The sequence below is a fragment of the Ranitomeya imitator genome, chromosome 6, assembly GCF_032444005.1.
Source record: "Ranitomeya imitator isolate aRanImi1 chromosome 6, aRanImi1.pri, whole genome shotgun sequence".
NCBI classification, from domain to species: domain Eukaryota; kingdom Metazoa; phylum Chordata; class Amphibia; order Anura; family Dendrobatidae; genus Ranitomeya; species Ranitomeya imitator.
Window position 1 is genome coordinate 61,377,230 of NC_091287.1, and position 25,892 is coordinate 61,403,121.

The 25,892-nt window shown below is 43.8% G+C and overlaps 1 protein-coding gene across 4 annotated transcripts in view; it reads left to right on the forward strand.

Moving 5' to 3' along the window:
* DIP2C (disco interacting protein 2 homolog C) overlaps positions 1-25,892 on the forward strand; it is a 492,724-nt gene that overhangs the window by 283,731 nt on the left and 183,101 nt on the right. For 2 of the 4 annotated variants that reach the window (XM_069729707.1, XM_069729706.1), the window contains 5 exons: positions 8,228-8,338; positions 9,668-9,793; positions 11,053-11,262; positions 13,813-13,842; positions 14,829-14,966. In XM_069729707.1, coding sequence (XP_069585808.1) covers positions 8,228-8,338; positions 9,668-9,793; positions 11,053-11,262; positions 13,813-13,842; positions 14,829-14,966 — 615 coding nt within the window. The remainder of the gene's footprint in view (positions 1-8,227; positions 8,339-9,667; positions 9,794-11,052; positions 11,263-13,812; positions 13,843-14,828; positions 14,967-25,892) is intronic. The other 2 variants (XM_069729709.1, XM_069729708.1) reach the window with 1 other exon arrangement.

A 25,892-nucleotide genomic window follows, 5' to 3' on the forward strand; every position in this document is an offset into this window, starting at 1 on the left:
TTATACGCCGGAAAATACGGTATCTTTTTTTTGTGCTAAAATACAAAGGAAATGTGTCATCTTTAACTTAGCCCTTTTTGAGATCATGTCATCTTCAACTTGCTTAACTGTTCACAATAACTGTAGTTTTAATGCCACTGTGTTTCTACATATATGCGTGTGTATATGTGTGTGTATATAAATATATACCGTATTTTTCGGGTTGTAAGACGCACTTTTATGATCCCCAAAATTAGGGGGAAAATGGGAGTCATCCAACCAGAACACTGTTCTTACCGAGCGGTCAATGCTGCAGACCTGGAGCTGGTGGTGGTGCTGTAGTCTTAGTGCGGTGGTAGTCCTGCGGTGTGCTGTGGTCCTGCAGCGAACGGTGGCCCTGTGGCGGCCGCCATTCTTCTTCTGGGGTCCGGCTTTTCACTCGGCGCAGATGTAGGAAAGCCGAGATCTCCATCCACGCCTGCCTCTATGCAATATATAAAAAATTAGTCTGCACTCTGCTAAATATAGGGAAGGTGCTGGTGTAACGGACACAAAGTCCCCAATACAATAGCAAGGGAATACACCGCACTCACGGATGGAATGTTTTGCAAATAAGTATAACAATTTTATTTATGTACATAGACATTAACGATAACAATGCAAGTACATGCAGCAGAAAGCATACAGCTAGGCGCGGGAGCGCCGCTATTCCAGAATCTGCCACCAGGATCTACTTATCTAGTGACAGCTGGCCTCATACTGGATACGTCTTACACTTATTATAGCATATCGACTGAGTTCACTATTCTATCCCGGCTGGGATATTGTCTATTCTGTCCATTGCAGACTAGGAAAGCAGATTATGATTAAGAACCCGGTTGGGTTCGAAACGTCATTTATTTTTCTGTATGCTTTCTGCTGCATGTACTTGCATTGTTATCGTTAATGTCTATGTACATAAATAAAATTGTTATACTTATTTGCAAAACATTCCATCCATGAGTGCGGTGTATTCCCTTGCTATTGCGTCTATGCAATGTCTGTAGGAAAATGGCTGCGGATGTGGCGCAGGCGCAGATAGAGCTCTCGGCTTGCTGAGCTCTCAATCTGCGCATGCGCTGCATCCGGCAGCAGGGTCCCAGCAATGCTCCGCTGCAGACGTAGCCCTAAAGCTGAGGAGGGAGAGAAGAGCGACTCTCCTGCTCCTCTGCAGGGATGGATAGTGATTGGTGGAGGGAACTGTTCCTGAGCTGCCTCCACCGATCACATATCTGTCCCTGCACACTATTTAATCATGCAAATACAGTACTCACAAGTCCGAGATCCTTTTAGGAAAGGTGAGCAAAGATCCCCCATCATCCTTGAGATATACTGTATCAGTGGGTATATTCTGAAGCATGATGGGGGCTGTAGCCATATTTAGTGTAAATATACACTGTAATGTAGTGTCCAAAGTGTTTATTGCAAATGTGACTACCACCTCCCTCATCTTTCAGAATACATCCGTGTATACAGTAAGTGGGTGTATTCCTGAGGATGAGGGGGGTGGTAGTCACAATATACAGTATTTCAGGCACTGTACTGTAATTCACAGATCCCCCATAACAGCGTCATCCACAGATAATATTTCGGATTTTATTAACATTTTTTGCACACTATTTGTCTCCAAATATTTTTTTTCTTATTTTCCTCTCTAAAATCTAGGTGCGTCTTATAATCAGGTGCCTTTTATAAAGCAAAAATACATCATTCTTTTTTTCAAGTCTTTGTCTTTATTTTCTATTACTATTAAACCATGAAATCGTCCCCAACAACAATATTTGCATATTAAATAACCTAACCCACCCTGTCCTAGCCCATCCTGACCCCGATGGGTAGATTTAAAAAAAAAAATAAAAAAAATAAGAAAACATCCATGCAGATTGTTCCTTGCATTATCTTTGTTCAAATCACATTCCCAATATTTCCTTCTTTTTTTCTATCATTGCTCGCTTGTATCCAAACTGTTTTCTCCATGTCTATGTTACGCCCTATTATATTTACTCATTCTTCTAAAGTTGGAATTTGTACTGAACCCCATTGCCTTGTTACTAGTAGTCTGGTTACAAATAACATTTTCAATAGCACCTCTTTCATTTGTCTTTCTCCTTTTATTTTGCTTATATCTCCCCAAATACTTCTGGCAAATCCATTTGCAAATTTTTCCTTCAAGAGTAACTGTTGATTTAATTTTTATTTCATAAATCAATAGCACACATGAACATAAGCAACTTTGTATTATAGTTAAGGCTATGTGCACACGATGCGTTTTTTTACACGCGTAACTGCTCCAAAAAGGCAACGGTGTGCGAAAGCTAGGTAATTCAATGACAATCCTGAAGTGTTGTGCATGTGATCAGTAAATTTCTGTCCGTACCTGCAGCATTTTATTTTCTGCAGCATGTCAATTCTTTTTGCGTTTTTTTGCAGCGTTTTTGACTCATTGAGTTCAATTTACTCAGTCAAATCTGCAGCAAAAATGCAGGTGTAAAAAGGTTTGCGTAAACGCTGCGATTTGTCAAAGGGAAATGTCAGAAGGAGGAAGAGTGTGTGGGCGGAGAATATGTGCATGTGTCTGTGTGTGTGTCTGTCTGTCTATCTCTGTGTGTGTACCCATGTGACGTGTGTGCCCAGGCGTCTTCTGATGGGACTACTACTCCCATCTGGCTACGTCTTTTGTCACATATAACAAAGACCGCATGAGCCGATGATGGTAGAGTAGTCTCATCATTCCGGCGCCTGAGTTAAATTGTAAAAAAAAACAATCAAAACATTTACATATTCTCATACAAAATACATAATCACCGAACGCCTGATTCCCGATGCCTGTGTTTCATGCAAACAATAAAAAATAATAAAATTACCTCCTGTCAGTGTATTGCCGGTGGCCGGGTAGACCGGTCACATCTTCCAATGTGACTGTTCTACATGTGAGATCGCCGTGGGACACTGTATTAAATGGACTACATTGGACAGGATAATATTATATGTTGGTTTATTATTTTTTGACTGTTTGCAGGAGATGAGGGCGTCAGGAATTAGGTGTTCACTAAGTATGGTAAATTTAGATTCAAGAAAGGAGTCTGTGTGATGATCTACTATATAATTGTCTAAGGCTGTGTGCACACGTAGGAAATGTGGTGCAGAATTTTCTGCACTAAATCTGCATCTCCTGGCAGAATCTGCAAGTGCAGATTTTCTGCAGGTTGTGTGCGTTTTTGGTGCAGTTTTAGTGCAGTTTTAGTGCAGATTTTACCACTGCAGATCTTTATTTTTGGAGGGGTGCAGAAACGCAGCAGAACTGCACAAAAGAAGCGACATGCGCTTCTTTGAAATCTGCAGCGTTTCTGCGCAGATTTTTCTGCACCATGTGCACAGCTTTTTTTTCACATTGATTTACGTTGTACTGTAAATCACAGTGCAGTTCTGCAGCGTTTCTGCAGCAGAAAAATCTGCTGCAGAACTGCACTAATTCTGCACTAAATCTGCATCGTGTGCACATACCCTTAGGGTAACTTCCGTCTTTCTGTCTGTCCTTCTGTCTGTCACGGATATTCATTGGTCACGGCCTCTGTCTGTCATGGAATCCAAGTCGCTGATTGGTCGTGGCAAAACGCCCACGACCATTGCCACAAACCAATCGGCGACGGGCGCAGTCCGATGGCAACATGACCGCTCCATCCTCCCCGCAGTCAGTGCCCGCTCCGTACTCCCCTCCAGTCAGCGCTCACACAGGGTTAATGGCAGCGCTAATGGACCGCGTCGTCATCACAGGTCCTGCGAGAAAGACCTGCCATGACGTCACGGTCATGTGACTGCGACGTCATCACAGGTCCTGCGCTCATACCAACCGTGGGACCGGAAGCTGCCGGGTGCACCGAACGCAGGGCCAGGACTTCAACGGAGGGTGAGTATGTTTATTTTTTATTTTAAGTCTGTATACTACATGGCTCTGTGCTGTATACTCCGTCGCTGTGCAATATACTATGTGGCTGGGCAATATACTACATGACTGGGCAATATACTACGTGGCTGTGCAATATACTACGTGGCTGTGCAATATACTACGTGGCTGTGCAATATACTACGTGGCTGTGCAATATACTACGTGGCTGTGCAATATACTACGTGGCTGGGCAATATACTACGTGGCTGGGCAATATACTACGTGGCTGGGCAATATAGGCTGGGCAATATACTACGTGGCTGGGCAATATACTACGTGACTGGGCAATATACTACGTGGCTGGGCAATATACTACGTGGCTGGGCAATATACTACGTGACTGGGCAATATACTACGTGGGCTGTGCAATATACTACTTGGCTGGGCAATATAATACATGGCTGGGCAATATACTACGTGGCTGGGCAATATACTACGTGACTGGGCAATATACTACGTGGCTGGGCAATATACTATGTGGCTGGGCAATATACTACGTGTCTGGGCAATATACTACGTGACTGGGCAATATACTACGTGGGCTGTGCAATATACTACTTGGCTGGGCAATATACTATGTGGCTGGGCAATATACTCCGTGACTGGGCAATATACTAAATGGCTGGGCAATATACTATGTGGCTGGGCAATATACTACGTGGCTGGGCAATATACTACGTGACTGGGCAATATACTACGTGGCTGGGCAATATACTATGTGGCTGGGCAATATACTACGTGTCTGGGCAATATACTACGTGACTGGGCAATATACTACGTGGGCTGTGCAATATACTACTTGGCTGGGCAATATACTACGTGGCTGGGCAATATACTACGTGGCTGGGCAATATACTACGTGACTGGGCAATATACTAAATGGCTGGGCAATATACTACGTGGCTGGGCAATATACTACGTGTCTGGGCAATATACTACGTGACTGGGCAATATACTACGTGGCTGGGCAATATACTATGTGGGCTGTGCAATATACATGTGGGCTGTGCAATATACTACGTGGGCTGTGCAATATACTACGTGACTGGGCAATATACTACGTGGCTGGGCAATATACTATGTGGGCTGTGCAATATACACGTGGGCTGTGCAATATACTACGTGGGCTGTGCAATATACTACGTGACTGGGCAATATACTACGTGGCTGGGCAATATACTATGTGGGCTGTGCAATATACTACGTGTCTGGGCAATATGCTACGTGACTGTGCAATATACTACGTGGCTGGGCAATATACTATGTGGGCTGTGCAATATACTACGTGGGCTGTGCAATATACTACGTGGGCTGTGCAATATACTACGTGGGCTGTGCAATATACTACGTGACTGGGCAATATACTACGTCGCTGGGCAATATACTACAAGGCTGGGCAATATACTACATGGACATGCATATTCTAGAATACCCGATGCGTTAGAATCGGGCCACCATCTAGTTATATATATACAGTGCTGGCAAAAAAAATCTTTACACTTGCGCAGCAAAAAAAAAAACTTCACATATAAAATCCACATCATAATTTCACTTTTTAAAAGTGTACACAATGGGGGAGATAATAAAAAACTGTCTAATATTAAAGCTGTTCTCTGGTAAAGTGAAAGCTGCACTCTGATTGGTTGTTATGTGCAGCTCAGCCAGTTTTGCTATTAGGCAGTTTTTTATTATCTCCCACAATGGGCCGAAAGAAGCATAAAATGGAAGAGAAATCCCGTGCCTTGACTCTGCTCGAGAAGGGGGATTCGGTGATTGCTGTAGCTAGAGATCTGGGAGTGTCAAGAGAAGCAATTTATCAACTGAAGCGGTCGGCGGCATCATTGCCTCCTGGGATGGTACCGCAGAGGAAGTCAGGCTCTGGCGCACCTAAGAAGACTTCACCAAGGACTGATAAGCTTCTGAAGCGTGAAGTGATGTCACATCCTTCTATAACTGCTGTTGAACTAAAAAACAAGTACCCTATGCTCCTCCAGAACATCGCAACTAGGACAATTCGTCACCGCCTGCAGAAGGACCTGGGTCTACCAAGTTGCCTGAAGACACTGTGGGTAAACATGGACTCCACATACTTAGCCAGCCTTGCTGAATCCATGCCTAAACGACTGCAGATGGTGATAAAATGTATGGGTGACATGACAAAATACTAATTGTAATAAAATATCCACAATAAAACACTGGAATCCACTTGAATATTAAGATTTAGCGGCTTCATTGAACTTGTAAAGATTTTTTTTTGCCGCCACTGTGTGTGTGTGTGTGTGTGTGTGTGTGTGTGTGTGTGTGTGTGTGTGTGTGTGTGTGTGTGTATATATATATATATATATATATATATATATATATATATATATATATATATATATATATATATATATATATATATATATATATAATATAATATTGGGGCTGGTCAATGGGATGCAAGTAGGTCCTAAAAAATTATGGGATCCACGATTTCAAGGTATCTCCCCAGTCGGGCAGGAACCTCCCCAGGATGTCCCAGGCGGGAGACATTGATGCCATATTTCTATCCTGATTTTAGCTTTTTATAGATGGGACACATGGCATATATATCATTTTCCATCTGTCTGATATTAATTTGGAGCTAATGTGGCGACTTCCCAGTGATATAAGTAACTGCATTATGTTCGCCACCACGCTGAAATAATCTCCCATAACTGTAGGATATATACTGTTCACAAAAATAAACAATATCCATAACTGGAATCGGACTGCACTTGGCATTTGTGTCAAATTGTGAATGAACATATTGAATAAAAAGGCAGAAAAACGATTAAATACCACGCCAGAGTAATAGAGGAGATGATTTAAAGTAATTTTAGAACTTTTCCTGCTTACATTTTGCTGTAGGGTTTTAGCCGAAGGTAATTAAAAGAAAGGATCACGCCTAGATCAGTGGGATGAAGGAGTGGGTGTCCCTTTACGCCAGGGGTCTCGAACTCCAAGCCTCGAGGGCCGCCAACAGTGCAGGTTTAAGGATTTCTTTAGTATTGCATCGGTGGTAATGTGATCATCTGCACAGGTGATGATTCCAACCCCTGTGCAATACTAAGGAAATCCTGAAAACCTGCACTGTTGGCGGCCCTCGAGGCCTGGAGTTGGGGACCACTGCTTTACGCAAACAATTTGATTTTTTTATGAGGAAACCAAAACAGACGCCACGTGCAGAATTCTAATGGAGGTAGTTGGAAAATTCCAAGAAATGTGAAGTCTCAGAATTAACTGGGTGAAATCCGTTCTGTGGCCCTTAATCCAGGATGAAAAATAGAAAATAGCCCAGTACTGAGAAATGAGGGAATGAAAAGTGTCTCCGAATACAAATTACAGCGAACCCAAAGAGATCTGTGGAGACGAATATACGGTAGATCGTATACTAAAAAGAAGAATACAACAAAGAATGAGAATATGGAGGAAATTGACCATTTTCACGGCAGATTGCTTGGGCTTAGCTGAATGGGTTGAACTGTGATACTGTATGAGTGGGGAAAGTGTATTTAAAAAGATAGATGCAAGCTCCTGTAGATTAGCAAAAGAGCGCATCAAGAAACGGGGTGATGATTCTACTAGAGAAGAACGTAGGATTTGATGACCCTAATATACTTGTCATAGATGATGTAATGCTAAAATGGGACCAAAATCCACAAAGCCATCTCTTCAGAAGGGACGTGTCACCCGGATAATGGGGGTAGAAGCATGGCTTCATTATGAATTGAAGGAAACAAAAGCTCGCACTTCATTCCATTCCCTGTTCAGCTCTGACCTCCTGCTGGTAACAGGTAATTGAAGGAGGTTTTCTGCTGAAGAATAGCTATGAAGTCTGGGCTCAGTGTATACAGGAGGCTGAGAAGCGACAAATCTATCACCTCCAGAGGAAACTTGTTTGGTCGTCAAAATAATTATAGCAGTGGTAGTGGTAGTATATTTAGTGAGGAAAATCAATTGAATGGAACATCAGTTAAGGATTTTTTCGTATAGGGTTGTAGGTTTAGGGGCAAAATTAGCTAAAAATGGTAAATTACTTATTCATATAGTTGTATTACATCTGGTGCCCCACTGCTATCGGTAATGTGCTGACAAGAAAGCTGATTTCTCTGTTTAACTCCTGGAAAACCCCTTTAATTCTTATATTATTTGTTCCCTTGTAATAGTAGTCACATTTGTTTTTTTTAGTGGTGTACTTTAAATGTATATAAAATTAAAAAAAGAATTCAATCTTATTTGCAGGGGTGGATCAAGTCCTACCACCGGAACGTAGAACTCCTGTCACCCCTTCCTCCTCCTCTAGATATCATCGCCGGCGCTCCTCAGGCTCAAGAGATGAACGCTATCGATCTGGTAAGATCTGATGAACATCCTAGAAGGGAAAAAAATGACCGATTACTGTAAAATATACAGTGTTAAAATTATACTGGGCCATGATGCAAATTACTGCAGCAAGCTTTGTTTTGTAGATCTTGACCAAGCAACATAATTTTGGGCGAATGTGAATGCAACTTTGGCCTAAGGAACAGGCTGATGTGAATTGGCAAAGCTGTAGTGTAAAGTATAGAGGAAAGACAGAGTAGCATAGGCCGACTTGTATGAATAAACATAGCTAGTATGCAGAGGTTGTAAGCTGTACTTCATTTTTTCCATCTAACTGTGTTTTTATTTTGTCCATTGGACTAAAAGTAAAATGGGGTGGGGAGCACTTTTTTCCATTAAATGTCCCTTTTAATAAAAAGAAGTGCTCTCCTCCCCCATTTTATTGTTAGTCCAACAAATAAACGTATCAGAATAAGTTGTCTTTATATGTGTGCATAAGGGCACAGTCAGAACGCCGTATTAATCGGACCATAGTGCACAGACTGACCGGCCCGAGTGTGACAGCTGCAAAAAGATATATATATATATATATATATATATATATATATATATATATATATATATATATATATATATATATATATATATATATATATATGTCTGGAGTTCCGCTGCCAGTCTGAGTTATGCGATCCAATCTCGGTCCGATTTTGCGGCCATCTGACTTCCCCCCTAAGTAATGGCACAAAATATGACTTGTATCCAGTGTTTGTTTCCGCAGTTTCACCTCTACATGCTCTATTGCTATTTTAGTTGTATCTGAGCTAGTGGGTGAAAAGTAGCTCTTATGATGTCTCCCACAGACAACACGCACAGAGAGAAATTGATTTCTCCTCTCTTGTCTCTGTGTAGCAGCAGTAACAACAGCATGTAGGCCATTAGAAAAAAAAAAGTACTAAGCAGTGTAGCTGTGAGTCCATTTACTAGAAAGCTGCAGCTCATTCTCCGTCCGTCTCTTTGCTCCTCTTTTTCTCACTATTCTGCATTCTCTTAAATAATCAGCTTAATCAGATCCATCTGTGACCTAACAGTCCGTTGTGTCTCAAGCCAGACCGATTTTAGCTGTTTTTCAGAGAAATTGATAAATTCACGAGGATGTGAGTGGGTTTAAGAGAAATAGTGACCCATAAGTGAAGAAAGAATCAGATCTATCTGTTAAGATATATCACAAAGTTTCCTATATTTGCTTGTAGTATTGATTTACGCAAAGTTTGTTGTAATGACAGTGACCTTTTAAAACTATAGGTTTAGAAATCACTTTAGCACGTCAATGAGAACTATCGATTTGTTGTTTTACAGATGTACATACAGAAGCAGTCCAGGCGGCCCTTGCTAAACATAAAGAAAGGAAAATGGCGGTACCCATGCCATCGAAGCGACGCTCCCTTGTGGTGCAAACATCAATGGATGCATACACACCCCCAGGTAATATAGTACTGATATTTTTAAAGTACCATTTTTATTCAAGAGTTTTTTTTTTTTTTTTCAGATTAACTATGCTTTCTAATGTTTTTTATGGTTTGTAATCGCAAGAATCGTCGAAGAACCTGAAATACCCAATAAGACTCTTATTATGTCTAATTGGATAGTTTTTTAAAGGACTGTGTAAGTTGATAAACCTGTACTCCTTCACCCTGATAGACATATACCATTTCTTGGCTGGAATGGAGAGCAGTGACAAATACGGTACTTCTTCTGGAGGTCATGTCCTGTGAATGAACACTGTAGTACTTTATTTCCCCTGTAGTGGCGCTGCAGGCAAAATAAACATTTACTTAGTCAAAGGACTCTTTCAATACCAGAATTGATCGTTGATTAGTATCTTATGGTGTTTTTTTTGTGTTTTTTTTTAAGCAAATTTCTGCCCATAAAGAGCTAAGATTAATGATGCAGAAGACTGATCAACTTTCATGTAAAGTCCTTTCATGTGAGCCGCTGCAAGTAGTTTGTCGGCAGCACAACCACTATTTACTCCAGCAAATGTTCTGTCTACAGTAAGGATTTTAGGGCCAAGTAAATGAACATCGGCTTGTCTACACGGGCTAATGTTCAGGAACTACTAGCATATTTATGAACACTTTTTGGGCCAATTATTGTCCCATGTGAAGGCCTATTTAGTTTAGTTTAATAGCTTTACAATTTAGCCAATCATTGCTAAGATCACTAAAGCGTAAGCAATGAAATGATTGTTTTTCTGTGTTCTTTGTCGATAGTGATGCAATTGGTGATTTTCGGTGTTCTCTGTTGGCCACTACTTTTTTTATTGATGACCGATCCTTAGGATAAGCAATCAATATCTGATCGATAGGGGTGGGACACCCGGCGCCCCTACCAATCAGCTGTTAGCGGTGCTGGCGGGGCCTGTAAATTCTTGGATGCTGCTGGAACACAGCATCTCCGCCAAAACTATATTGGCCGCGGCCAGACACTGTACAGCCACCCCCTATTAATTTGAATAGGGGGTGAATCTTTAGTACTCGGCTGTGGCCACCATCCAAGACTTTTTGTGCGGCGCCGGTAATAGTTGATAGGCACAGGTTCCGGGTGTCGAACACTCACCTATCAGATATTGATGGCCTATCGTAAAGAAAAAATGGCATTTACCAACTCTGTTAGTTGTTGTTGGTTTTTAAAGAGACTTTTTTGGGGACTAGGTATATTACATATGTTTGCATTTTTGGCAGATACCTCTTCAGGGTCAGAGGATGAAGGTTCAGTACAAGGGGACTCACAGGGAACTCCAACCTCAAGCCAAGGAAGTATAAACATGGAGCACTGGATTAGCCAAGCCATCCATGGATCAACCACATCAACCACTTCTTCCTCGTCAACACAGAGTGGGGGCAGCAGTGCCGCACACAGATTAGCAGATGTCATGGCCCAGACGCACATAGGTATGTAATAACCAAACTGCAGGCTTTATGCAATAATATCTTTTCTTGTCAGAACAGGTCAATAGGTATTTATCAATAGTCTTGACAGAAACAGAAAAATATCACTTTTGCCAAATAATCTTTTTGGTAAGACAATGCAAATAGTCTCTTCAAAGAGGAACAGAACCGGGTCTCCAGTGCACCTATTGGAGGTAGCAGTCCTGGTTGTCAGAATTGATCCTTTAAAGGGCCTTGCTCACATGACTTGGGTTAGGATGCCAAATCTGAAATTTCTTCAAAAGGAAAATACTTTGAAAGTCTAAGATCATGTTCTCCAATCAAGTAATCTGAAAAAAAATGCGAATGATGCCACATAACAGAAAACAGTGCCCAAGAATGCAGTCTATCGCAGGAAGGCTCCCAATAAGTGATTCCCATCCCTCCAGACCAGAAGGCCATAGCAAAAGACAGACAATAGTGGCTTCCCTTTGGCAGAGTTGCTGTCGCTCCCAGTATCCACCTGGGCTGCCACCTTCCTGAAACTAGAAGCTCTGTCAAGGTCAGATCTTAGAAGAGAGCCATGGGCTTGAAGAGGGCAGTGGAACCTAATGGGAACGCACTCTCCCCCTAGACCGGTCAGAATGGATCCTATAGAGGAGTTGCATCCTGAAGAAGTCCTTATGATGGACACATGTGAAAAAAGTGGCACACATTGAACAATTACATTAAATATTGAATCAATTTACAGTGCAAATACTGTCTGGACTTTCCACCTGGAAATGTGTAAAGTCCCTCTCCTAGCCAAAGGGCCCAGAATAAGGATGTTTACTTAAAAAGTGATAAAGAGAAGTACTTTGCAAATATGCCATAAACAGTTGAGGGTCCAAAACCCAGTGAGTTCGGGCACCACTCACCACTCCTGGACACTTCTGCACCTTGGGCTTTTAAGCTCAACTCAACATCAAGGCTTCTACCCTGGGGGTCGAGGTCCCCTAATTACCGTAGATGGCTATATGAGCCAGTGGGCTTACACCCCAAAAGTTACAGCATCTCAGTCTATTCACTGACTCAAAAGATACTGCACTTGATCTTATCCAAAAGGCCAAGAGAGAAAAGAACTCCAGTTGTAGACATCTATATGTTTGTTTGTTTTTTATAGTGGTCTAGGTGGTGAAGTTTTTTCTTGAGTTGAATACAATCTGGAATATGGAGACTTATAGGCCAGGCAATGCTCCTTGGGAAAAATGCTAATAGCCTCTTCAAAGAGAAAGAGAACAGGGTCTTTAGTGTCATCAAAAACATTTGACTTCAAATGGAGTTCATTTTCCTTTTGAAGAACATTTTGGTTTCTCTTTTCATTCTAAACCTTGTGGCAAGGCTCTTTAAAAGATCAATATCGACTTCTAGGATTGCTACTTCTAATAGATGGCACTAGAGATCCTGTCCTCATTGAAGAGGCTGTTGGCATACCTCTTTACAATGGAGCATTGCTTGGCTTATAAGATTCCCTATGCTGGTTTGGCCGTCTCCTGAAGAAGAAACTTTGTCCCCTAGTCCTTTTAAAGACAATGTCTCATACGATGGTTGTACTTTGCTAAGAGCAATGGAAATGCTTGATAAAGAACTAATCTACATTCTTATGATTTCATAGTTGTATTTTCTCTATTATCTGAATGAGCAAAGCAAACACAAATGGTCACCTTAAGTGGGCAATCAGTGTGTTGTTGTTGGGTATTCGAACTCTTAATTTTTCACCAGGCCCAGTGGCATGTCCATACATAAATCCATGCTTAGTATGGAAACTCTCCCCAATTCATAGGACACCACGGCTCCTTTGTCTTCATGTGGACCATATCAGCCATTATTTTTTTTCCCTAAAACATCCCTTCAATTCTGAATAATAGGACAAAGTCCTCCTACAATCTTTTAGACTGGATACCTGGTTCTTTTCGTTTTTATCCAATTTTTTAAAATGTTATACTGTTTTTATTAATTATACTATGTTTTAATATTTAAACTGTGTGAAAATAATTTTATAACTAAATAGTAAGCACTCCGGCGTTTAGAGGGTATTCTCACCCAACTTACCCTGCGTGGATCAGTGTCAGTGATCAGTAAGAACATTTTACGTTGCACAAGAGCTGAATATTATGTAGCATCAGATGTTAGAGTATCTGTCTTGGTCAACTGATTAAGTTAATAATTTCCACCTCTACATTTCGAGCATGCAACAAGCAATGAGGAAATCACTGCTTTAAAATGTGTATATGACTACTACAAGTTCCGATAAGTCATCAATAAAGAGCGACCAGCAATATCGCCATTTTATGGGCCGAAACAATATTTCTGAGAATTGGCTAGCAAGGGGTTGGAGACTGATAAAATGTAAAATTCTGCATTTAGTGAGTTGATGGGCCACGCTGTCGTGACTTTTCAGTCTATACAATGGCTCCTACGATGTGTGTGTGGCTAAAGCTACTCTATATCTGCGGCATCTTTTGTATTTTACCATGCAAGAAAGTTCATTGAGCCTTTGCTATCTTGGCTTACAATTGCTTTTCTTTCCTGAAGGGAATAGGAGGACAGATGGACAGTATCACAGTATGTATAGTTGACTTTTTGCATCTTGATTTTGCTCTCCAGTGCTAGCTGCCCAAGCTTCTTCCTTGTTATGTTGACTTGTCCCTTTCCCCTAGTTTGGCGATTTGCTTATTTCCCTGTCATGTTACATAAAATCCACAAGCATTGAATGTCATTAAGAGGGTTTATTTTGGGGTGTTTTACAGATGGGTTCATATTTTTCTAGAAACTAGTGGGTGGTGGTGGGCAATAATGCTGCCGAGATGGAAACTAGAACTTCCTTCAATGATGTTAAAGAGAACCTGTTACCTTGGAAGACGCTATATACCTGCAGGTAAATAGCATTCCAATGCTGCCTGACCGCCTTACTGAATATTCGGCTACCAGGAGAAAATGAACCTATTTAAACTCAGGAGTCTTTGGCTTTCAGTCTTGGGGGTGGTGCATGCAGTAGAGTGATTAGTCACAGTTCACTAAACTGGGAGTGGCTGCTGCAATCACACCCTGACACATTGATTGACAGCTCGTTCTGCACAGTGGCACTGCAGAGCTGGCTGTCAATCAACGTGCCAGGGCGTGCTTATCATTTGCTGCTCCCCTCCCAGTACAGTGTGAAGTGCCTGTAATCCCTGCATGCACCGCCTCCATGACTGAAAGCCGGCAGCTTCCGGGAGGAAATAAGTTAGTTTTTTCCTGGTAGCTTCACTTTCAGTAAGTCAGCCAGGCAGCATTGTAAGTCTATTAGATTACAGATCTACCCTATATCTGCTGGTAAATAGCATTTTCCAAGGTGATAGGTACTTTCAGTGTGTCTGATGGATTTTAAGGGTGAATGAGTAGACATGTCTAGATTGATTTATTTTTATTTATTTTTTTACATCTGTTTGTAATCTGTGAGTTCTGTTTGAAGACCTCTTTGATTATGAACGTTTGTTGCACATTAACTCCTTCACTGCTGCGCTGAAAGGCGATCCTCACATCTTGGTGTGTTTTACCTTCACTGACAGTTGTGCATTCCATCAAGGAACACTTTCAAAATGAGTCATGTGACACAAGCGGTCGCGGCTTTTTCTTAACGTCAAACGGACAGAATCAGGCGAGCGCTAAAGGTGCTTCTTGCCATTGGCAAAGCACACCAAAAAATGGTGAGTACAGTTTCACAAACTCCTTGCTCCTCCCTCACATCACTTTATCCCGTTTTGTAGCCATGTCTTTGGTGTAATGTTGTGCCCCTTGGAATGGATAACTCAGAGCTGGTTGGAAACCTGAAAGATTGTGCTACTCTGTTAGATCTATTTTTGAGGAACTGGTTATAGTGAATGTAGGAGTTGTCACTACTTGAACATTTATCACATCCACAAGATATGCGAAAAATGTCTGATAGATGTGGGTCCTATCTCGAGAAAAAGTCCCAATCTTGTACATTTGGGAATAGCGAGGTGACTGCGGCTCTCTCCTTTCTCTTATATGGAAGTTCAGTAAATTGACGAACTTGCATTTTGTGGACATGCTGGAAGTGTCCGAGATGGGTATACCCCTTCAGTAATGATATCTTTTATAAGCAAGAAAAGGACACTGCATAAAGACAAAGTTACCCACAAGTAGTTTGCCCCTACTGCTATAACCCATCTTTTATACTACAGATGTACAGATTATAATCTGCATACAAAATTAAAGGGAGTCTGTCAGTATATTTCTTACCACTGAACTGCCATCGTAAAGGCTAGTTTCACACTAGCGTTCAGCAGAGCTGCGGAGGGTTGCTGACTTCCTCTGTGAAGTCCCGCCCACTGTCTCGCCTCTTCATTCAGCTCCGCGTACGGCTGCATGCGTCCTGCGTACCCCATCTTTAACAATGGGTACGCAGGCCATGCGGATGTATGCGGATACCTCCGCATGTGTCGTTTTGATGGTGTGACGGCCGCACCAAATTGCAAATCGTTGCGTTCGGCGCAGGTCGCCGCACCGTCAAAACGACACATGCGGAGGTATCTGTACTATACATCGGCATGGCCTGCGTACCTAATGGTAAAGATAGGGTACGCATACCGACGTAGGCGGAGCTGACCGGAGGAGGTGTGGCCGTGGGTGGAGCTTCACGGAGGACGTACGCAGCCCTCCATCCGCAAATGTGAAACCAGTCTAACTCTTTTGCTTTCTAAACGTGACCTTCAATGTAATATTGGGGGCAAGATTTTGTAAAATAAGCTGAACGTGTTGTATCTAAAAGAGCCACAAGGCAACGGAGTCAAGCTGGCCATGCCCCAAACCCACCCAGTATGATTTTATTGATAGGCAGGCAGGTAGAGCTACATGGCGAAGGAGTCAGGCTGGCAATGTCCCAAACGCGCCCAGTATGATTTTATTGATAGGCAGGCAGGTAGAGCTACATGGCGAAGGAGTCAGGCTGGCAATGTCCCAAACGCGCCCAGTATGATTTTATTGATAGGCAGGCAGGTAGAGCTACATGGCGAAGGAGTCAGGCTGGCAATGTCCCAAACGCGCCCAGTATGATTTTATTGATAGGCAGGCAGGTAGAGCTACATGGCGAAGGAGTCAGGCTGGCAATGTCCCAAACGCGCCCAGTATGATTTTATTGATAGGCAGGCAGGTAGAGCTTACATGGCGAAGGAGTCAGGCTGGCAATGTCCCAAACGCGCCCAGTATGATTTTATTGATAGGCAGGCAGGTAGAGCTACATGGCGAAGTAGTCAGGCTGGCAATGTCCCAAACGCGCCCAGTATGATTTTATTGATAGGCAGGCAGGTAGAGCTACATGGCGAAGTAGTCAGGCTGGCAATGTCCCAAACGCGCCCAGTATGACTTTGATAGGCAGGCAGGTAGAGCTACATGGCGAAGGAGTCAGGCTGGCAATGTCCCAAACGCGCCCAGCATGACTTTGATAGGCAAGCAGATGGAGCTATGTGGTAAAGGAGGTCAAGCTGGCCATGCCCCAAACTCGCCCAGTATGACTTTATTGATGTCCCTGAGGGCCTTGTTTTTTAGTTCTGTCACATGGGGGTGCACTTGGTATACTTTCTCCAGTTTCACCAGTGCTGTACGTATGCTTTAGAAGCTGTCAGCCTATTAGATGAAGATTTTGGATGGGCTACAGATGACACACCGGGTCCTTCTGACTTGTACGCTGTCCTTTTGTAGGTTTAGGGCTTGGCACCTTTAACTCTTTTGCCAAGTGACTTTTTCTCGTTGACGTGGAATTTGCATACAGTTCACGTAGTGATTAAACAGCTTACTTTACAAAATCCTGCTGCTAATATTACACACCACCGCACCTTCAGAAAGCAAATGAGCTATTGTGACAGCTGCTGATGGCGGTTTAGTGATAACAACCTACTGACAGGTTCCCTTGAAGTCAATTTGTAAATACATGATACTCCTATCGTGCACCTATCCTAAATTATAGCCTGTATTATAATCCAGAGCTTTATTCACAATGCTGGATTTCATTACAAGCAGTTCACAAGTATTTTATCTAATCCCCTAAAGTGCAGGAGGAGGGGGCAATTAGTTTTTGCTGGATAGTGGCCATTATAAAAATAAAACTGGACCAGAAAAAGCATAAAATAAACTGTATGCTGATGTTGAACTAGATAGGGTTGATGGGTGATTCCAGCTCTGAATCTTGCAGAATAGTTATTTCAGCTGTGAAGTAGAATACAGGCTGTAATTCAGTGCCCACACAAAGATACAAGTGGAAAAGTGGGGGAAAAAATAAATGTAATATTATTTTATTTCTCTGATCGCCCATGACGGCACCACGGAGAGAGGGGATCCGCCCACCAAGGACAGGAAACCTACAGATAAAAAGGCGGTACCACTCTCCTGCATCAGTTGGTTTCCTGTCCTTGATGGGAGACCTACGGACTTACCGGTTCAACGTTGGAATTCCGGGGCCAACCAGTCCGACTCAGGCAGCTGGGGTCCCTCTGCCTCGGCTGGGGTGGTGACCCGAAGCACCACCGCTGGGGGCTAGTGGGCCTCTAGGGTGAGTGGGGGAGGTGATAAGGAGTTCGCGGTCACCTCCCCAGGTAAGATGCAGCAGCGGCAACATCCAGGGGGGTCCCTCTGTGGTTGCGGGAGGTGCGGCGCGGCCCTCCCCTAGCACGCGTCAGCCTGCACACTGCACGCCATCGGGCATGCAGAGCCGCGCGGTAGGGTCTGCATAGGACCGGGGGTGCCGGTCAGCAGCGCCATAACTGCACTCCGGGCGGCCATCTTGAGAGTACGGCGCATGCCCGGAGTTGCGCTGGTCTCGCGAGACGCTGGGGCTTGGATCTGCGCAGGCGCCGCCGGAACCGACTGCGCAGGCGTCGGCGTTCGGCGCTCCTCGCCGTTGTCTGGACGCCACTGCGCAGGCGTCGCCGATCTGACGCTTGGGCGTTGCAAAGGCGCCGCAGAAGCGTCTGCGCAGGCGCCGGCGTTCAACGCTCCTCGCCGTCGGCTGAAGCGCTACTGCGCAGGCGCCGGGGAAAAAGAAAAAAAAAAAAAAAAAGCGGCGGGAGCTTTAAAAGGGAGGTTTTACTTCCTCCCAGTGGCTCTGCAGTATATCGGTATAGGAGCTACTAGTTGTCGCAGCAGCAAGCGCAGCACGCATTATTGGCAGTGACAGCAGACCAGCAGCAGTATGAGCGACCCGGCATCTCCATTGCCTGAATCACCTCCACCTATAGCATCGCCTCAGCAGCAGCAGCAGCAAAAAAGGCGACAGCAGAAAGGTTACCAGGACACCAGCAAAGAACGCCAAAGGTCTCAGTACAGCAAGGAGTCCAGCACGGCGTCGGGGAAAAAGCCAGAGGCAGAGAATCCCCAACCGGTATTTATGGGTCCTGGAGGTGGTAAGTTGATCTTCGTGAAAGTTAGAGACAGTAAGATTATTATTTGTCTCTTTTAGGGGAGGAAAAGCGTAGGTAAAACAAAGCACAAAGCCTGTATTATCTGTAAAGAGGATCTTCCACCCGCATGGGAGAAGCAGCTATGTAATTCCTGCATACAGCAGACGGTATCTGAAAGCCTGCCCGGGTTTGCAACAGATCTTAAAAACCTGATTAAAGAGCAGGTGGAAGACACCTTTAGATCCCTTAAAAGGGGAAAAAAACGGAGAAGGACCAGACACAGGTCCCCGTCCCCAGTCTCTAAATCTGACAGCGATAGCGAGAGTTCAGCATCCTCCGACTCCTCCTCCTCATCCTCATCATCCACTTCTTCCTCAGGAGGTCACAATTGTTTCCCGCTATAGGACACCGATGGCCTCATAAAGGCAGTGAGGAGTACTATGGGATTAGTAGACTCCCACCCTAAAAAGTCAGCACAAGACATCATGTTTGGGGGCTTAGAACAAAAAAAGAGAAGAGCTTTCCCTCTTAATGAAGCAATTGCAGTGTTAATTAAAAAGGAGTGGAAAAAACCCATGAAAAAGACTCTCCTAACCCCAAAAAGGAAATACCCCTTCGAGGATGAATCCTGCTCCTTTTGGGAGAAAGCCCCCAAATTAGATGTAGCAATAGCTAAAGCATCAAAAAAATTCGCTCTCCCGTTTGAGGACATGGGGGTCCTAAAAGACCCTATGGACAAGAAGGCGGACGCCTTCCTCAAGGGCTCTTGGGAGTCAGCGGGAGGAGGCCTGAAACCGGCAGTGGCAGCAGCTTGCACATCCCGCTCCCTAATGATCTGGTTAAATCAACTAGAGGGTCAATTAAAGGGGAAAACTTCCCGAGACTCGATGCTGAAGACATTACCTGTAATAAGAGGAGCGGCGGCTTTTCTGGCTGACGCCTCGGCAGACTCTATCAGATTAGCTGCCAGGTCAGCAGTGTTTGCTAATGCGGCCAGGCGTGCCCTCTGGCTTAAGAATTGGCCTGGCGATCTGCAAACAAAAACAAAACTGTGTACTATCCCCTGCGAAGGAGAGTTTTTGTTCGGTTCCACATTAGACGACATCTTGGAAAAAGCCGGGGACAAGAAAAAGTCCTTTCCCTCTCTAGGTCTCCCCTCTTACCGGAAGCCCTTTCGGAACAAGAGGTTTTTCTGCAAGAACCCTGGGAGAGGCCAGGGAAAGTGGGAGGATAAGAGGAACAAAAACAAGGGGTTCATCTTTAACAAAAACCCCAGCGATAACAAGAAACCTTCTCAATGAAGGTTCGCCCCAGGTGGGAGGGAGGTTATCTCTCTTTCTTCCAGCCTGGAAAAAGATTTCCTCCAGTCAATGGATTCTGAACATTATAGAATCAGGCCTGAGGCTGACATTCAAAAGATGCCCCCGTCCCTCTTTTACGATGACATCTATAAGATCTTCGGCAGAACAACAGCTGGCACTGGAAAACGAGGTCATCGAGTTAGTAAAAAAGGGTGTACTCCTGGAGGTTCCCCCACAAGAAAGAGGGCAAGGGTACTATTCCCCTCTATTCCTGAGGAAGAAACCAGACGGTTCCTTCAGGACTATTATAAATCTAAAGAAACTAAACGATTACCTGGAGGTTCAAGCATTCAAGATGGAAACGATAAAATCATCCATCAAGATGTTGTTTCCCCAGTGCTTCATGGTGGTCCTGGACCTAAAGGACGCATATTATCACGTCCCAATACACAAGGATCACCAGAGATTCCTCAGGATGGCAGTTCACATCAGGGGAGTTCTAAAACACTTCCAATTTTCAGCCCTACCATTTGGTCTTGCCATAGCCCCGAGGGTTTTCACAAAGCTGATAGCAGAGGTAATGGCTCACCTCAGGGAAGAAAATACCCTAATCGTTCCATATCTGGACGATTTCTTGGTGATAGGCTCCTCCCCGCAACATTGCGAGGATCAACTGGCAATAGTGATGCATTCTTTGAAGGAATTGGGCTGGCTAATAAACATGGGAAAGTCCAGACTAATGCCTTCTCAGGTCCAGGAGTACTTGGGTCTCACTCTAGACTCCAAAAAGATGGAATGTTGGCTCCCGGAGAACAAGATACAAAAACTAAGGAGTTTAGTATCGAGAACCCAATCTCTCCCCTCCATAACACTCCGTCAGGCCATGTCCCTCTTAGGCTCTATGACCTCTTGCATCCCCGCAGTCCAGTGGGCCCAATTACATTCAAGAGAACTTCAATGGCAGATATTGTCGGAGCAAATCCATCTAGGAGGGCATTTAGACAGGCAGTTAACTCTATCTCCTCGCACCAATCACTCTCTGACATGGTGGAAATCACAGGAAAATCTTTCCCAGGGAGTCCCGTGGGTAATTCAGATCTCGAAAGTCCTGACTACGGACGCAAGCCCTTCAGGGTGGGGGGCTCATCTGGGCGACCTAGTAACCCAGGGCACTTTGTCTCCATCTACAGTGAACAAATCCTCCAACATGAAGGAGCTCCTTGCAGTAAAATTTGCCCTTCAGGAATTCTTGGGGGTCCTTCACTCTCACCATGTAAGAGTAATGTCGGACAATCGGGTGGTAGTATCTTACCTAAATCACCAGGGAGGTACCCGTTCCAAAAATCTAATGGAAGTGACCAAATCAATCCTGCAAATAGCCGAGAGCAACCTCTTATCCCTAACAAGCCTACACATAAGGGGAGTAGACAACTACAAAGCAGACTTCCTCAGCCGGTCCAGTCTAAAACAGGGGGAATGGGGACTAAATCAGGCGGTATTCACCCAGATCACAGAAAGATGGGGTGTTCCCAAAATAGATCTCTTTGCGAGCCATTTAAACAAAAAAGTAGCCTCCTTTTGCTCCCTATCTCCCCTGGGGAACCCAGTAGCTGTGGACGCCTTCCTGATATCTTGGGGTCACCATCTGGTCTATGCCTTTCCTCCTCTTATTCTGATTCCAGCAGTGCTGAAGAAGATTCGGGAGTACGGGGCGCTGGTCATCTTAATTGCCCCGTTCTGGCCAAAGAGGCCTTGGTTCTCATGGATGAGGAAGTTATCAATATCCGACCCTTGGGTATTACCAGACCTCCAAGATCTGTTGTCACAGGGCCCAGTCTGTCATCCGCAGGTCAAGAACTTGCACTTGACAGCTTGGCTCTTGAAAGGAAATTACTAGAAAGCAGGGGGTTCTCTCCGGGCTTAATCTCAACTCTGTTACAAAGTAGGAAACCTGTTACAACAAAACAATATGGCAAGATATGGAAAAAGTTTCTGTCATCATCAGGTGCAAAAATAGGGAAAGAAATTCCCCTTAATTCCATATTAGAGTTCCTACAAAACGGGTTGGAGATGGGTTTAGCCACTAACACCCTAAAAGTTCACGTGGCGGCTTTGGGAGCCCTATTCAATTTTGATTTAGCCTCAAATAGGTGGGTCTCTAGATTCATCAGGGCGGCAGGAAGATCAAGGCCTCTTCCAGTAAAAGTTGTTCCTCAATGGGACTTAAACTTGGTCCTTAAAGCCCTGACTAGTTCTCCATTTGAACCATTACACGAATCTACAATAAAAAATCTATCTCTCAAAACAGCTCTATTAGTCGCCCTTACTTCTGCCCGTAGGGTTAGCGATTTACAGGCTCTCTCAGCTAACCCTCCCTACACACAATTCCTAGAGGATAGGGTCATTTTAAAAACAGACCCAGCATATCTTCCGAAAGTGGCTTCAAAATTTCACAGGTCTCAAGAGATATCTCTCCCCTCCTTCTGTCCTAATCCTAAAAATAAGGAGGAACAAACACTACATACACTAGATGTAAGAAGATGTCTCTTACATTACCTAGAAGTCACTAGAGAGAGTAGGGAGGATTCCTCTCTGTTTGTGTGTTTCCAGGGTCCCCGGAAGGGGAAAAAAGCATCTAAAGCCACCATAGCAAGATGGATCACGGACGCCATCAGTCTCTCATACTCGGCAAGTGGGATGTCCGTCCCCGGGGAGGTTAAGGCTCACTCAACAAGGGCAGTAGCGACTTCCTGAACGGAGAAGGCCGGAGCTTCCATTGACCAGATATGTAGAGCTGCTACCTGGTCTTCACCATCCACATTCTATAGGCACTATAGATTGGACCTAATCTCCTCTTCAGACCTTACTTTCGGTAAAAGGGTTCTGGAGGCGGTGGTCCCTCCCTGAATGTACTATCTATGCAATTCTCTCCGTGGTGCCGTCATGGGCGATCAGAGAAAAATATAGTTCTTACCGATAACGGTATTTCTCTGAGCCCATGACGGCACCCGTACATTCCCTCCCTTCACTTGTGGGTGCTCACATCAAAATAGTGCCATAGTCTACTCATAGTGTTAAAAGTCACGCGGTATCTAGTTATGATAAACAGTTAAAATTTAACAAATGTTTAGTAGTCTCCCATCGTTCTCTATGTAAAACAACTGATGCAGGAGAGTGGTACCGCCTTTTTATCCGTAGGTTTCCTGTCCTTGGTGGGCGGATCCCCTCTCTCCGTGGTGTCGTCATGGGCTCAGAGAAATACCGTTATCGGTAAGAACTATATTTTTTCAGCTGTAATATGTTGTTTTGTCTTGAGAATGTGCACCTTGCAGATTAAGGAATTACCCGTAGGCATTGTGATCAGAATATTTAGTAGTCACCAAGAGATTGGTGTTTTCTTGATATATTACACGGGGCCCAGACTGCTAAGGGATATAGAAAGTACGGTATTCTGATATCAGTTGGCAAATGGAGGGAGGAAATCCAAAAGTTTACCTGGAAGAAAGTACCGTAAGTAGTAGTCTGAAGTCGTGATTGGACTATTTTGGAAGTAGAAGTAGTTTGTGTTTCATGGACAATATTCTTACCATTCCTCCACTTTGCCCTGAGATTAAAGGGAATCTGATGGCCGGTTTTTAATCTGAGAACAGCATGATGTAGGGACAGAGACCCTGATTCCAGCAATGTATCGCTTAGTTTAATTGGGTACAGCAGTTGTGATACAATCAGTTTTCTCTGCAGCACAGCTCTGAATGCTGAGCTGCGTATAACCCCGACCACACCACTGATTAGCAGATTTCTGTGTACATTGTATGGTGACAGAGGTGTGAGAGTGTGGTTGGACTCGGAGGGATGAGACACCTAGTTCTTTAGTGATAATTTACTGCTGATTTTATTGAAGCAACAAAACACAATCCAGTAAGTGACACATAACTGGAATCAGGCTCTCTGTCCCTACATCACGGTAATCTGAGATTAGATACATCCTCCATCTCTCAAGAATTTGGCGCTGTGGTCAGGTGTGTTTGGTGCTACATCCATGAGGAGAACTCCCGATTAAAACATCATTTCCTTTATCCAAAAATCCATTAAATCATCAACATAGCAGGATAGTAACATTTCGTTGACGCAAAATCCATCCTTTCGGTCTTGGTTATAATTTCATCATGTTACAACTAAGACCAAACAAGCAAAACGCGTCAATGAAATGTGTTGGTATCTCAAAATGAAAGGAAATGATATTTTAGTGGCAAGTTCCCTATTTTCTTCTGGTTTGCCCGGAAAAGCCAAAGGAATCCAGTGGAATATGCGGTGGTGGAAGAACTGGACTGATGAGCTGCCTTTCCTTGTTTTTTTTCATGGTTGGCACTGGATTTTAAATGGTAGAAAAATCTGGAACAAGCATGACATGTGAGCACAACCTAATAAAAGACTAAATCACGAATATTCCGAATTTATCAGAAATGTCTTTTTCTCACTGCATTGGGTTATGTCTGTCTCCGTTCTTGGTTTCCCGTTTGTAGTGTTTGTGGTCACTCTCCCACTACCCTCGTTGCCCCAGAGAATAATAAATCTAACCATATAAGCAAATGTGTCATTGCTCGGATCTATTCCCTGTTCTGGTTCTTGTTTTTTTCGTGGTTTTCGTTAAGCAATAAGACAAAACCCCAGCATGTACTTGCAGTGTTTCTTGTCGTTGTGAGACATTAACGGAGTATTAGCGTTTGATGTATGATGGAAGGTTAACTTGACTCGGGTCAGTACTTCCAAATTGTTCCTAGCTGATGCTATTTGATGCATGATCGCTATGTGTTTGGGAGGGGGAATAAAACACTGCTGCTGCTTCAGAACGGTTTTCGTAGGAGAAGCAGTTGACCATGAGCTGCAAGATCCCAACATATTAGAAGGATCATTTTTTAGATACTTTTGCAAACTCTTTCCTAAAATATTAATATGATAGAACCATGTACTGCCACTGTGGATTCAATAGACGCTTAAAGGGGTAGTGTCAATAAAGTGCCGCCTTCTTGCTTCCCGGGCGGAGGTGCACACCGGCTGATCGACAGTTCCGAGCAGTGACTTGGTTGAGCTGATGGCCAGAACTGTGTGCTCTACCATACTACAAGCTAAGGAAGAAAGCTTCTCCTGCCTCGAGCTGAGCCTAAGGGTCCTGAAGCTGGCAGAATCCTTGCCAATGTGACCATCCTCCTCTGATATACTGCAGAGGTGGTGGGTAACCCAGGCAGAAGCAGTAAAACTGAGCATTTTTATTAAGCGCTAAAGGGTTTGTCTGGGTTCTGTTTTTTAGAACTTTAATTTTCCTTTTTAAAAGACACCGAATAGATCCCCTAATAATCAACGCATCCCCTCTTCTTTCATTGCATAACTGATGCAGTTGATTACTCACTCCATTGTCTGTTCTTAAACTGGTTGTCCAGGGCTTTAACACGGATGGCCTATCTTTAGGATACGTCATTAATGTCTGATTGGTGGGGGACCCTCCGTCGGTAAGCTGCTGGTGTCGGCCGAACTGCTCAGTTATGGAGCTGCAGAGGACAGCTCCGCTGGCTGTATAGTGGCCGCGGCCAGGTACTACACATCTGCCACTCATTCAGATTAATAGAGGGCTGCTGTGCAGCTCCGTAACTGAGCAGTTCCGGCCAACACCAAGGACAGCTGATCGGCGGGGTGCCGGGTGTCACACCTTCACCAATCAGACATTAATGACCTATCCTAAGGATAGGCCATCAATGTTAAAGTCCTGGACAACCCCTTTAAATCAGTATAAACAAATTGATGTGTGCTCAGAGCCTCAGGCAAGTTGCTTCTGAAATTGCATTTGCCAAAATGAAATCCATGGTACCAGATAGTAGTTTTGTTTGTTTCATTTTTTTTATTTACTTGGACATATAATTGC